The 14,070-nt window shown below is 42.1% G+C and overlaps 1 protein-coding gene across 4 annotated transcripts; it reads right to left on the bottom strand.

Annotated features, from left to right (window-relative positions):
• Positions 1-6,790: 6,790 nt before the first annotated feature.
• Positions 6,791-12,311, bottom strand: LOC103636545 (membrane-anchored ubiquitin-fold protein 1). Of its 4 annotated transcripts, none has more exons than XM_008658891.3 (4): positions 11,828-12,311; positions 11,533-11,713; positions 8,345-8,512; positions 6,791-8,260 (listed from the first exon to the last, which is right to left on the bottom strand). In XM_008658891.3, exons 2-4 carry the CDS (start codon positions 11,663-11,665, stop codon positions 8,205-8,207), a joined length of 357 nt encoding a protein of 118 aa, XP_008657113.1. In that variant the 5' UTR covers positions 11,666-11,713; positions 11,828-12,311; the 3' UTR covers positions 6,791-8,204. The 4 variants fall into 4 exon arrangements, with proteins under 4 accessions (XP_008657113.1, XP_008657120.1, XP_008657135.1 ...); XM_008658898.4 differs by having other exon boundaries at positions 7,715-8,260; positions 11,533-11,752; positions 11,828-12,303; XM_008658913.4 differs by having other exon boundaries at positions 7,715-8,260; positions 11,533-11,728; positions 11,828-12,283.
• Between the last annotated feature and the right edge of the window lie 1,759 nt (positions 12,312-14,070).

Genomic DNA, 14,070 nt, shown 5'->3' with positions numbered 1-14,070 from the left:
GCTTGAGTCTATTGGTCAGTACGGTCCTGGTTATAGGTCACCAACATACCATGATTGCAGGGGCAAATTGCTTGATAGGGCTGTTGGAAGGACAGATGAACTCAGGAAGAAACATGAAGATACTTGGAAGGAGTATGGTTGCTCAATCATGTCTGATGGGTGGACCTCTACAAACCATCGTCATATCATCAATTTCCTTGCTAATAGTCTAACGGGGACCTTTTTCCTTGGTTCAGTGGACGCTTCAAGTGAGGTAGCAAATGCAAACATGCTGGCAGATCTATTGGAGCAGCACATAAATCAGGTTGGCAAGGAAAATGTCGTGCAAGTTGTTACAGACAATGGGGCAAATTTCAAAGCAGCTGGAAGAATCCTTATGGAAAGGATTCCAACTTTATTTTGGACACCGTGTGCAGCCCACTGCTTGGATTTGATGCTAGAGGATATTGGGAAGATAAACGATTTCAGCACCTGCATTAATCATGCAAAGAAGGTGACTAGATTTATATACAAACATGGCATAATTCTTGATATGATGAGAGGTATAAGAGGTGGAGATCTAGTGAGACCTGTTGTGACCCGTTTTGCTACTGCATTCCTCACATTGGCGAGTATGCAAAAGAATAAGTTGGGTCTTAAAAGTCTTTTTGTTGGTGATGAATGGCAGAATCACAAATTGGCGAAAACTAGAGAAGGAGAACTAGTTGAAAGCATTATCCTTTCTATTCCATTTTGGACAAAGTTGGAAAACTGTCTTCGAGCTTCACAGCCACTTCTTATTGCGTTAAGAATAGCAAATGGAGATGAAACGCCAGCAATGCCTGAGATTATGGCAGCCATGGAAAAGGCAAAGAGCACCATCAATAATTCTTTGAGTAAGAAGCCACAATTAGGGCTGGACGAAATGCTCATGGCTCGCTGGCTCGCTCAATTCATGGTCAGCTCGGCTCGGATCGACTCGTTTGAATTTTTTCACGAGCTGAGCTGACATCCTAGCTCGGTTCGTTAACGAGCCAGCTCGCGAGCTAAACAAGCTACCATATTCCAGCAAAATAAAACTATATGCATATCATTTACATAATAATTGATGAACATGTTATATATATGTGAGGTGTCTATGGCATATGAATTAAACTAATGATTAATAAACTATGTTTATGTGTTAATTTGGTCTATGCAAATATAATTATGGGTTAAACTGATGAACATGTATGTAAATTGTGAATTAATGAGTGATGAATTGTGCTAATTTGGTGTTATATTGACGTGGTTTGTGAAACTATGAGTATAATTACTATTTTCTATTGTTAAATTAGTTTGAAATTAACTAAAAAATAATTATTATGTACATTTTATTTTTTTCTGCTCTGGCTCGCGAGCTAAACGAGCCAAGCTGACTCTGTGGCTCGTTACCTTAACGAGCCAGCTCGAACTCGGACGAGCCGAGCCGAGCTGGCTCGTTATCCACCCCTAGCCACAATTGCTTAGAGAGGTTATGGATTGCTACGACAAGAGATGGGATGGTCAAATGGAGCAAAAGATATATGGGACAGCTTTGTTCTTGAACCTAAGCAAGTTTTTTCCATTGAGGGAAAAAGATAGGAGGAGTGCTGCAAGGTTAAGGTCAATGTTTAATGACGTTTTATGGAAGATGGTGGTTGATGAAGAAGAGCAAAGTAAGATAAGTAAACAAGCTGATGACTATGAGAGGTCGGAAGGTGATACCTTCTCAAAGCCCGATGCAATAAGAGATAGAGATAAAAAAATCCTAGTAAGTTTTATCCTCTCTTCTAGTAAGTATTGTTCCTCTCTCACTAGTAACAGATTGATTTTAATTACCTACAGTTAACTGGTGGGGATCATATGGTGGTAATGCATTTGAGCTCCAATGTCTAGCAAAGAGAATTGTGAGCCTTTATTGTTCTGCTTCAGGCTGTGAGCGCAGTTGGAGTGCATTTTATAATGTATGTGTACCTTACCCACCTTTTGTTTGCATATCTTTCTTCTCAAAATTGTTGTACTTAGGTAGCTAGGTTACCTTTTAGTCGTTAACCAGTTAGAACATAAAAGGCTAGACAAATTGGTGTATGTTAGCTACAACCGAAAGATGGCAAATAGATTTCAAAAAAATAGAGAGCTGGGCTCAAAGGGAAAGAAAAGCAACCCCTTGCTCCTACAAGAGTTCCAATGGGAAAATGAGTGGATTCATGCAAATGTAGAGGACAATAACGATGAAAGTTCTCTTTTGAGGGCTGTTGATGAAGCTGTTGGTGCAACTAAGCATCTAAGGGGTAGAAATCTCCCTAGAGCTGCTGCTGGGGCTGTTAACAAAACATACATTAGAACAAGGAAGCGTGTTGCTCGTCCTCCACAGTTTGGTGAATCTGATTCTGATAAAGAAATGCAAGAACAAGGAGAAGAACTTGCTGTTGCATCCACTAAAGATCCAACTGAAGATGGAACAGGCTTTGAACTAGCTGATGAAATGCTTGATTAGCAGTTTAGCATTTATTTAATCTAGTTCTAGTGTCTTGCTGTCCTGCAAAACAATATTGCAATTTATCTTATTTTAATCTTATCAGTTATCATCTTATGACCTGCATTTTAGTCCTCACCCCCTAAACTCTTGTTATAGTCACTGACAGCAGCCTACAAGTTTGGCATTCTAATAATTCCTGGAGTTCAAAACTTGAAATCAATGTGCCGCACTGCTGCTTTGCTGTATAATCCAAGGTAAGTGATCTTTACCTTTTACTTTTAGTGGAAACATCCTTGATTTTGATTGCTTGTACTGCTGTCCTGCTAGACAGCTATAGTGTACTGCTGTTGTGCTACAGCTATATTATATATATATATATAGGGTTCTGTTATAGGTGGACGACTATAGGACGACTAGGAGTCGACTAGGCTCGACTAATCGAGTAAATCGACGACTAATCGTGATTAGTCACCTTATCGGTGGTCAGGCGACTAGAGTCGACTAGCCGACTTTAAAACCTTGTTTTGAATCGTGTTATTTGTTTTAAAATATGTATTCATGTACCGATTAGAAACTTTGTATTATGTACAAATAATTATTTTTTTCAAAGGTTGTGTTATCAAACAAAACATATTTAAAGCCACATGTGAACTTCCTCTGTAAGCTTGGCAGTTGTGAACTTGTGGTCCACCTTGCACACGAAAGACTTCTCATGGCTTCTTTTGTTCGGCGCACTAGTATCTTCATCTATACGCTTGGTATCGATCTTATTTAGGCCGTGTCTACCCAATATTTATCCAAAAGCACTGTTTTACACTGTAGACTGCACTATTCGCAGAATGAAGTTTGAATACGGGTACGTGAATGGATAAGCTGTTGGAGATAGCCTTATATGTGTGAGGCTGACATTCATTATGAAATAAGACACATTCCATTCACTTTACCAAAACAACTAAGTTTCATAGGAGGTGACTTATTACACATCCAATCCATGAATCGACAAAGTTTGTATTGTCTACAATATTACTTATTATCTACATGCCTATTGCAGGTTTAGAATACAACCGCGTCTCATGGGCCCAGATTTTGTTGAGAAGCTCATAAACTTCCTTCTTGTTAAGGTCCCCCCTCAAGGAGAATGGACAAAACAAGGTCCTGTTTAAGCTTGTGGAGAGTCATGAGGATCTTGTGAGTGATTTCTCTAACATTAAGCTATGTGAGACCAAATATTTTATATTCATACAAAAACATTCAACTGAGTATAAATTTCATTACAAAGTTCTTTTGGGAGCATTTTAAAAGTATCGAGCTTGGTCTTGAGCATATCATATCACTCATTATGAATAGCAACGGCGCCCTCGTTAAGGTTGATGAGCTCTTGCCAAATATCATAGGCCATGACCTAACTATATACCCTATTGAAGGTTTGATCATTTGTTTCCTCAAAGAGTGCATTCTTATCACAAGAATTTTACTTAACATGATTTGAGGTCAAGGGTGTGTCATGACCAATGTTTACATCTACCAAACATCTGGAAGAGGGCTTCAAGGTACATTTTCATGCAGGCTTCCCAATAATGAAAGTTCCTCCCCTTGAACCTAAGTGTAGCACTCCCTCGTAGAGCCATTACTCAAGCCAATGATTGCTAGACAAGCAACAAAGCTTGGATATCAAGTATAAAGATCAAATGGCCTAAGAAAGGGCAGATTTAGACTAAAAAATAAAGTACAAACACTAACCTATGCAAAATCTAAACCCTAAGGGTTGATTCGCTGACCATGGATCCCCTCGTGACCCCTGATCATCAAACCTTCCCTAAAGGTTTTTAACTCCTAAGTTCTTCTAAAATCTAGGCTAATGAATCTTGTGGCCAATGAACTAACCATGTCCTTAGTAAAGTCATGATGAGATCAATGTCCTTAGAGTGCATAAATAAAACCTATGCTAAGCATGCTCTACCATATATCCTAGTTGTCACATAAGAGACCTGGAAACAACGAAAGTAAAGTCAATAAAAAGAGCAAGTTAAAGTGAAAATGGCTTGGAGGACCTAAGCCACGATAGTTTGGTTACCCTCCACTCCCCTAGGGGAATACCCGTTTGCCACCATAACATGGCGAGTTTCAATACCATCTACAAGTTTTTTGAAGCATTCTCCCAATAGCTCAATTGAGAAATGTCACTAAGTCTTTCACACAGCCATCACCAAGAGTAATAAGTTTTCAAGCTTCTCCTCAAGACAACCCAAGCAAGAACATCGACATTACTCTAAGTTAACAATCAAATCCCCACATGCTTCACAAACATCTCTACCAGTGCTAAGCAGAATAGGGTCAAAGAGTAGTTGCAAATAAGCCAAGGTTAGCGCTTACATAAACAGCGAAGAGATTGTTAGATTATAAAGTGGCGCTATGCTTCGGATTACTTTAAATGTTAGTCGTAAATATTCCTCATTGTAATAAACTGGTAGTTTACAAAAAACCTAAAATGTATATGCACTTTGTCGACTCATCATTAAATTTGTTGGCTCGCCAGATGATCCACCAATGTCACACAACCATCCATTGGATTGCACAATGCATTCCAATATCCATGCCAATAAGTCACTAAGTCAAGTTAGATTTTCACCAAATAATCCATCAAGGTCTGGTGAGTCTACCAACTTAGTCACTAATTCTAGATTGGCTTCACTGGATGATGATCCATGAAAGTCATGAAGTCCTCCACCGGGTCATACAACAACCATTGTGTTACTAGGCTAACTCATTGAGTATCACCTGCCAGGTGTCAACCCCATTGTCTTGTACATGCTCCGACAATTTGTTTAGGTCATTTCAAATCCAATCTTGACCAATTCAACTTCTTCAACATCCATTGGCTTAAAACCAACTCAATGATACAACTTTACACCTTCAAACCCAATCGAGAGTTAGCTAGTCATGTGATAGAGCGATCTCGCTTCAACTCTCAAATTAAACAGCGTTGGAACACCCCTTCAACACACACACACACCACCACCTATATTCACTCTAAAGTGTCTTAGGGCATGTTTATGAACACAATATTTTTCTAGTCCTAAGATAATACTATAGTATTTAAACATACCATAGTGTTTTAGGCCAAAAGGTGTTTGTGAGTCCATCTAGAAACTCTAACTTAAACCATGGTTTCACCGATACCACAATATTTTTAAAGTCTAAAAAAATCTGGTATGGACCAAAGTTCTTTTTGTTGGCGCACGACAAATTACAGTCATATTCTCATCATTTCTCCTCCCCTCATTCTACAACTAAAAATTTGTCTTCAAACAGGTGTTGGATTGGACCGATATAAAATATACTATAGTTATATTATGACACCTAGTAAACTTTGGTATTATAAATGCGTTTGGTTGCAGGACAACCAGGACAGAGACGTCCCCTGGCGTACTCTCTTGTCCCTCCAATTTTGAGGGATAACTGGGGACAACACTGAGATAGTCTTGTTCCAACTCTTGACCATAAACCAAACCTTATTTAAGGGATCGTCTCATCCCGTCCCGTCCTGTCATTGTAACCAAACGCATTAGTCATCTCGTTCATCCTTTGGCCATACTCATCAATCACAAAATCTCGAGACCAAGTTACTTGAGGGCATTCTCGTTGTGACTAACTCAGTTACGCTGTAAAACACTTGTTAATCAGTTCGCGGTTGTGGATATGCAAAATAAGTACTAGCGTTGCATGTATTTTTCAGCAACTCGAATATCAAGGTCATGGGTTCAACAGCAAAAGAAGTGCATGGCTGCTGAACAGGATTATGCGTGATAAATACATGACAACATGTTTGAACACGTGAATAGTATGATTTTATTGCGTATTCGCGACCATAGGCACATTGTGTGTCCATCAATCACCGAGGCCTAGTTAACAAAACACACAAAGAAACGCTGCCACATCACTCCAAAACCACAAAAAATGAGCCCAAGTTCAAAATCGAAACAGCATTGATAGTCGAGAGGTCAGACTTAGCCAGCACTGGAGTTGACTGTCAAAATCAGAGGCAGACAAGCATGATACTTGTTCCATTCTTTTATTGGTCATCTGATACACAGGGCCGCCATAACGATCAAAGTCGAATCGTGAGCCTATTAATGAAGCAAATTCAATGAAACAACAACTGGTACCATATAGAAGGGGCCATAAACTTGAGAGTCTTCACCAATTTGAAAGATCGTTTGGTGTAGTTGAAATAACGGAATTGGAACTTGTTTGGTCGAGTAACGGAAACTCAATCAAACTCATAATTGTCTCAATGGAATCTTTTCCTTCTTTTTTTTCTGAATATTCAGTTAAGACCATTCCAAGGCTCCTTTTCGCCATGCATAAACTAAACCAACAACTAGGATAAGCACAAAAATGAAAGCTTCGATAAAAACGGATACACGTTCCTGACTTTTCAGGGGCCCAGTGCGAAATCCGATATGGAGGGCCCATCTACACACAAATATATATAATTATACATACAATATCGAATATTTGGCGTATAAAAATTATTATGCACTTTTTGATGTTTATAAAATAACAAATGTAAAATATAGCCAAAACACTTACTTCTCATCTGATACCATTAAAAATATCTTCTAACATTTTGTGATACGAAGTCATCACTTATATCGTTGAGATCAATTTCATACAACAACTTTTTTCGATATATAGAATCGCTAAGCCATTTAACCTCTCTTAAGTTATTGTTGACCATAAATAGTCCACAAAAACATTTCAATTTTAAAAAGTTTCTCTCTGACGATGCAACCATCGTGTGTATAGTAAATAATACTCTCTCTATATCAAATTAAATTCGTTTTGCTTCTTTAGTGGATTCATCATCATCTAGTTGAATATAAACATAAAAATTAAGAGTTAAAACAAATACTATTTTGAAACGAATGGAGTATTCGATAAGCCATTTTGACATTAATTTAACAATCCAAACGAGACTGATTGATACTGCATCGCTCATTGCGTATTTGTGTTTAAAATAGATAGGTTTAACAGAAAAAAATGCTAGCGTCTAGTGGCTAGGGGGGCCTCTAATTTTGGGGGCCCGGTGCGGCCGCACCTTCGGCACCCCTACAGGAACGGCCCTGCTGATACATTGTGATCCAACTTGGGTCTATACAAACCTTACGGTAGCTGATGCAAACTGAGATGAACCAGCAATAAACTACTACTAATTTAGAGTATGAGCAACAGTTGCAAAACATATCAATGTGACTCCCATATAGCAAGCATACTGATCTATGGCAGATTACAACTGGTTTTAGTTTTACAGAATAGAAATTGATGAGTTAGAATGGCGTTCCAAAAAGTTCATCTAGCATGGAAGGCATACATTAAACATTTGTCACCCAGGGTAGCATAAATATAGAAGAGAAGCGTGAAACCATGGAAGATTGGATAGGGTGGACATCGTAGTTTCGACGCTAATGACTGCCTTCAAATTGTGTGCTTGACAAACTCAAGATTAAGGGTAATTAGCAGCCAACCGCCTTCTAATTCTGTGCTTGATGCACACTCACGATTAAAGGGCACTTGACAGCTGTTGAAGCTTGCACGCGGTACTTCAAAACAAAATGAAAGGAGAAAGCGCCTCGAACATAATACAACACTCCAGCGAGAGCAGGAAAAAAAAAGGGAGAAAACTGAAATGGCCACGTTCTCTCTGCTACTATTCACAATGCTGTCACATAATGGCACAACCGCACCTGAAATTTTTCGCTTTCTTTTCTGCTCTTTTATCTGTTGTCAGCAGATTGAATACAAATTATATTAAAGAATATAACAGGAAGATGCTATAATACCTTGCAAAGGTAAGACAATTACCAGACTGTTTGCTTGAAGTCGGTGCGCGGATGACGACATGCATTGTTGTCATCGCAGAGAAGTCGCAAATCGGGCTTTTGCATTCTGATAGGGTTTTGTTGTTCTCCAGTATCTTCCCAGCATTAATAAGCTTAAGATCATTCACAGTCCTAGGACCTTTTTCCTTATCTGTCAAGACTCAAGACAAGAAGGAACAGTAAGAACACTAAAACAAAAAGAAATGTTGAAGGAAACTCATCTGCAGTTTGGTGGTGTACAGAAACACAGCACTATATTTAGTATATTCAACTTCAAACAGTTAAAGGAAATGAAGAAATCCAGAAAGACAAAAGGATAAAAAATGATGCAATGTAAGAAGGATAGGATGACACTAGGAAATTTCCCCCGATATTCGTGCTGACTCGAGAGCTTTACACCTTTACCAGATTGATAGCATAGTCTCTTTGTTCTAAGCCGTTATTCGACTATGGGATAAAGATAAGCTGTGAGATAATTCATTTAAATGGAGACAACAGGTTATGACATACATTTCAAAAGCAGAAACATGTGCTGTATCGAATACTCGAATATTTGTCGCTCGCTAGTTCATTTTTGAACTAAACCGCGACAAATAAAAAAGAACGGAGGAGGTATCTAGTTAGCAGGCAAGATGTGGAGGCCTCCAAGAATATGTATGTCAATAATGATGAACTAACAACCGAGTTTATTGAACAAATGGATATGTTTATGCTGAACCCAAACTGATAATAACCAAGTTTTACAATTGTGAATTGCTATAGGAACTAGGAAGCCGGCACAATATTCAACACTAATACTAAAAAGAACCAATATTCGAATTTTCAATAAACAATTTCTTCTCAACTTCCTGAAAATCTTCCTTGGAGTATTGGCGTCAAAGCATTCTAGTCAAATTTCACTAAAGAAGCTAGTTTAGCACCAGTTCTAGCAGCATCAATCAGATATCACCAGTTAAAAGTTAGCCTATAACAGGTTTACATAGAACACATAATGTGACATTAATCAAACCCGTTACATCTTAAATTATGATGTATACTCAGCTGTTGAGCATTATACTATTAATAAAAGCACAATTTGCTCAATTTAAGCATATTTGCATTATGCACTTACAAATTTTATCTTGTTGACTTGATATATTACGGTCTTGTATTAAACCATATCATATATTTAAATAGAAAGAGTTATGAAGAAAATATTTGTTAATTCTAGAAATTAAATAGCAGAACCTGTTCTTATTGCTGCATTGGATACTGCAAGTGGAAGTACATATGTTGGACCACACATAATAAGTAGTCTAAAGCGATTAAGCTTTTGTCACTTTGATAGGGAACACAAAACTAACTTTGTTAGTTTGTTGCCAATGCATCCTGGCCTTCCAGTGTAAATAGAAGCCAAGCATTTGCAAGCAGTGATTTACGTACATGCAGTTCTTAAGTTGGTGTGGGATCTATACAAGTGGAGCATTACTGTAATACTCAGCAGTATGAGCATGAGATCACTGGCACTTGTGACTACTGTTATGGTCGCTAGATCGATGAGGGATTGGAGAAGGGTATCGATGAACAGGAACGTCGGCCGGGGGCCTCTGCCCACGGCTGAGCAAGAGGAGGGTTTCTCCCTTCTAATTCTTGCCTGCTTTATTTCTCATCCATTGATTACATAAATAGGTCGGCTCGCCGCCCCTATCTAGCTAGAGATCCTTATCTCCTTAAAACTCTCCTAAAAACTCTTAACAAACTATTAACTGATAACCTTCCTAGATAATCTCAACTAATCTCCTAAATAATCTCAACTAATTTTCTAATCTTATCTCTAACTATCCTTATCTAATCCCCTTGGAGGGCCCATAGTTGCTGCTGCCGCAGCCCCTTCGTGGGCATCCTTAGGCCCTGACACTACACCCCTCCTAGACAAGCAGCTCGTCCTCGAGCTACAACAATGGCGGGTGCTTAAAGACCGAGTCTACTTGACCCAAAACCAGACACCTAGAAGACAAGTCTTTTACATCTCGGCTTATCTTATTATTCCAAATCTGAAAAAAAAATTATCATGATTACTCTTCAAACACTGGTCACTGGTGTAGCAGCCAGTTCTTACTCCTTAATCAGCTTTATCTCAAATCATCAGAAAATTTGTCCCCGGTAGGCAGGAGCACCTCACTATTGATCCACTAAAGTTATAATTGCCTAATCAGGCAACCAATAACCTAGCTTTAGCCCTGAAGATTCACTGTCTGTTTATTTCTTCAAAAGAAAACAAGAGCACTTGGGCAGAAGTTGTCGTCAAACAAATTGGCCCAACCCTATCCTTCTAATATGGTCTAGTTCTGTGTTCAATGCTCTCCATAAGGAAGGATGGTGCATACTCGCTACAAAGGTAGTGAAGCCCATGAGATTCATATGCTTTATGCCCTTTTCCTTCATTGCAAGCAGTTTACCATACATGAAGTTCAATCTGTATAAGGTTAAGTTCAATCTGAATAAGGCTACTACAGCTAATTTTGTTTTAAGCATATTCAGTACCACAGATCTCATGTACAAACTGTAGGCACTAGAGTGGCACAAAAAATATTAAAGGACGTGTAACCAATAAATAATAACTAGCTAAGCTATAACATGGCGCTCACTTAAAGAATGAGTGCTTCCTCAGCTGCTCCATTGCTCCAAGGAAAGATAGAAGTGCCCTTTACCTAACATGTAAGGCTTCCTCTACTTTCCTAACTGCTCTGCAGCACTAACGTTCTCAATTTGTTACCACACAGACATTTCAAAAAAAATACAGAATGTTTGTTTGGATATATGAATTCAACCTAAGCACCATAAGTTCCAGCAGTAATAGCACCAACCAAATATGATTGGCAGGAAGCTCAACAGGTTACTTTTTGGTTCGTGGAGACACAAGTCACAATTATTTGTCCTGGAAACTGACCGATTGGCCATGACGGCGACGCCACAGTGCAGTACACCTCAAGATTCCAAACTAGATAGTGGGCGTTCCAGGGGCAGAATTCGAGCCAAGAAAGCGACGGCCGCGCCAATACCAATCGCACAGCTCCAGCGCCACTCGCCGGTGCTAAGAACCAACCCTTCTCTCTCTTTCTCTCACCTTTACCGCTGCGCTGCTACCGTTACAGCGGGAAAGGAAAGCGCGTGCGTGCTTGCGGGACTCACCTTTGGGCCACTGGGCGATGATGGTCTCCTTGAGCGTGGCGACGGTGGACGCCGGCGGGAACCGCCTGGGTCCGATGTCGGTGCCGTCCGGCAGCCGGAACTTGATCTCGAACTGCTCCTGTACGCCGGACATCTCCAGGGACGGACCAGATGCTATGCTGCAGAGGTCCTAAACACCTGCCTGCCAAGAATAGGGCTTCATACCGTCAAGGCGTCAACGCTGTATAAATACTTAACATTAATAGAAGGAAAGACACGGCACGCCACGAGGAATGAGGAGCCGGCTGTGTCTTACCGCTGACGGGGAGGACCGAATCGAGGGAGCGGCGGACGGGCGAATCTGTCAGGAGTGTTCGCCGGGGTCCGCTTCCTTGGGCCGGGGATGGATCAAGAAACCCGCGGCGGAGGGCGGATCATAGGAGCCCACGAGCATTAATAAGGGAGAAGAAGCAGCAAAGTGGAGAGAGTGGAAGACGAGGAGCGGCGACAGTGGGGGAAGAAGGGAAGAGGGGGGCGGTGGTGGGTCAAAGGGAAGAGGAAGAGGGGTCCTTGGCCTGTGATGGCCAACCGCACCTGCGCCGCGGCCGCGCAACAGGATGGAAAGCGAAGCGAGTGAGCAAAGGTGGGCAAAGGCTCCTCTCGCCTCGGCTGCCGAGCCAAGACTGCGTTTTGTCCTGGAACGCGAGAGGTAGGCTGTTGGGAAGTCGGATGGATGCACATGCACTACGAGCGAGCATCACCATCACCAGTTCACCACCCGCTCGCGCAAATCCCCACATCACCCAGCGTCTCACCATATAAATCACAATCTCAAACATGTTTGATTGTTGTTGACGCCTTTTTTAGCGCCAAACACCCAACAAGAACTGTGACGGTGCTCTCTAGTCAGGCGCGGACGGTCCGCGGCCTAAAGCCGGACGGTCCGCAGCCTAAAGCCGGACGGTCCGCGACCTGGTGCAGGGCTAGGGTCCTCTGCCTGGCGCCCGGACGGTCCGCGCTCTAGGGGCCGGACGGTCCGCGCGTACGCAGAGGCGGCGGAAGTCGCCGGCGGTGGCCTGGATCTCGCTACTGGGAGGGACCCCGTCGGGGAGGAGAGATCCTAGGTGATATCTAGGCTCGGCAGGCCGACCTAGACTCTTCTAATCGGAGTAGAGTCGAAGAGAAGCGAGAATTTGGAGATTGAGAGGCTAAACCTAAACTAGACTAGAACTACTCCTAGGATAAAATGCGAAATAGAAGTGTTGTTGATTCGATTCGTTGTACTTAATCGGCCGTAATCCTCTGCTTTTATAGAGGAGGGGGGCTGGACCCGTTACCAACAAAACTCCGAGCAAATCCCGCGATTTTCGCCAACAAACGCAGCGAGAAACTCGGAACCCTAATTTGTTCTGCGCGTGCGCGGACCGTCCGGCCCTGAGGCCGGACGGTCCGCGGTCCGGACGGTCCGCGCCTCAATTTGGTGCCCAACATATGCCCCTGCCTTTTGGTGGAGCTGAGCAAACCAAAAGTAAATAACTCGATGTGATTACATCGGTTCTCTTAGGCATCTTGCCACATACTAGGATGGTACTGCTTAAGGAAATGCCCATTCAAGGCTTTGGGTAAATCTTTGCCTTGTAATGTTTGCAATAAATAGGCGTTACCAGACATTACATGTTTTACTTTATATGGTCCCTCCCAGCTTGGCGACCATTTTCCAAACTTTCGGTCTTTACTTCTTAGAGGCAGGACGGTCTTCCACACCAGGTCCCCCACTTGAAATGACTTTGCTTTGACCTTCTTGTTGTAGGCCCTAGCTACTTTGATCTTGTCCTTTTCTATTGCTCCCAAAGCTATCACCCTCCTGTCGGTCACCTCATCAATATTATCCATCATTGAATTATAATAATCCATGACGATTAGATCATTTTGCCTGGCGAACCTGATAGCATTCAAACTTATTTCCACAGGCAACACTGCTTCCTGCCCGTATACAAGCTCAAAAGGAGACACTTTAGTAGCACTATTGTCGGCGTTTCAACCCTGGGGGTCCTTGGACCGACGAGTAAATTGTCGCTGCGTGTCCTAGCCCAGATGGGTCGGTGCGAGACGGAACACAAGGGGGAACAATAAGGGGAACCGCGGCTTCATGTTGTCCTGCGCCCAGGGCGGATGCGCTTGCAGTAGGGGGTTACAAGCGTTCGTGAGGGAGAGAGAGAAAGCATGTCCGTCAGCCCGTCCTCCCGCGCGGCCACCTTCTCGTACGAGGGCCCTGGACCTTCCTTTTATAGACGTAAGGAGAGGGCCCAGGTGTACAATGGGGGGTGTAGCAGTGTGCTAACGTGTCTAGCAGAGAGGAGCCAGAGTCCTATGTACATGCCGACGTGGTTGTCGGAGAGGTGTTGGTGTCCTGTTCATGTGATGTCGTGGCCGTCGGAGGAGCGCTTAAACCCTGTAGAAGCACAGTTGTCGGGGCTGTCGGGTCCTTGCTGACGTCTCCTTGCTTCCGTAGGGGGCTGAGAACTGCCGTCGTCGTGGAGCACGCGGGGTGCCATCATT

Source organism: Zea mays, chromosome 1, assembly GCF_902167145.1.
Source record: "Zea mays cultivar B73 chromosome 1, Zm-B73-REFERENCE-NAM-5.0, whole genome shotgun sequence".
NCBI classification, from domain to species: Eukaryota; Viridiplantae; Streptophyta; class Magnoliopsida; order Poales; family Poaceae; genus Zea; species Zea mays.
The sequence above is the reverse complement of the archived record's forward strand: the minus strand, read 5'-3'. Positions and strand labels throughout refer to the sequence as shown.

What these genes read in the sequence shown, in the direction of transcription:
- LOC103636545 (XM_008658891.3), bottom strand. Translation starts at nt 11,665, where the DNA reads ATGTCCGGCGTACAGGAGCAGTTCGAGATCAAGTTCCGGCTGCCGGAC. An exon ending in CATCGCCCAGTGGCCCAAAG is followed by an intron (nt 8,513 to 11,532) that starts GTGAGTCCCGCA and finishes GAGTCTTGACAG; the next exon opens with ATAAGGAAAAAGGTCCTAGG. An exon ending in GACTTCAAGCAAACAGTCTG is followed by an intron (nt 8,261 to 8,344) that starts GTAATTGTCTTA and finishes TGCTGACAACAG; the next exon opens with ATAAAAGAGCAGAAAAGAAA.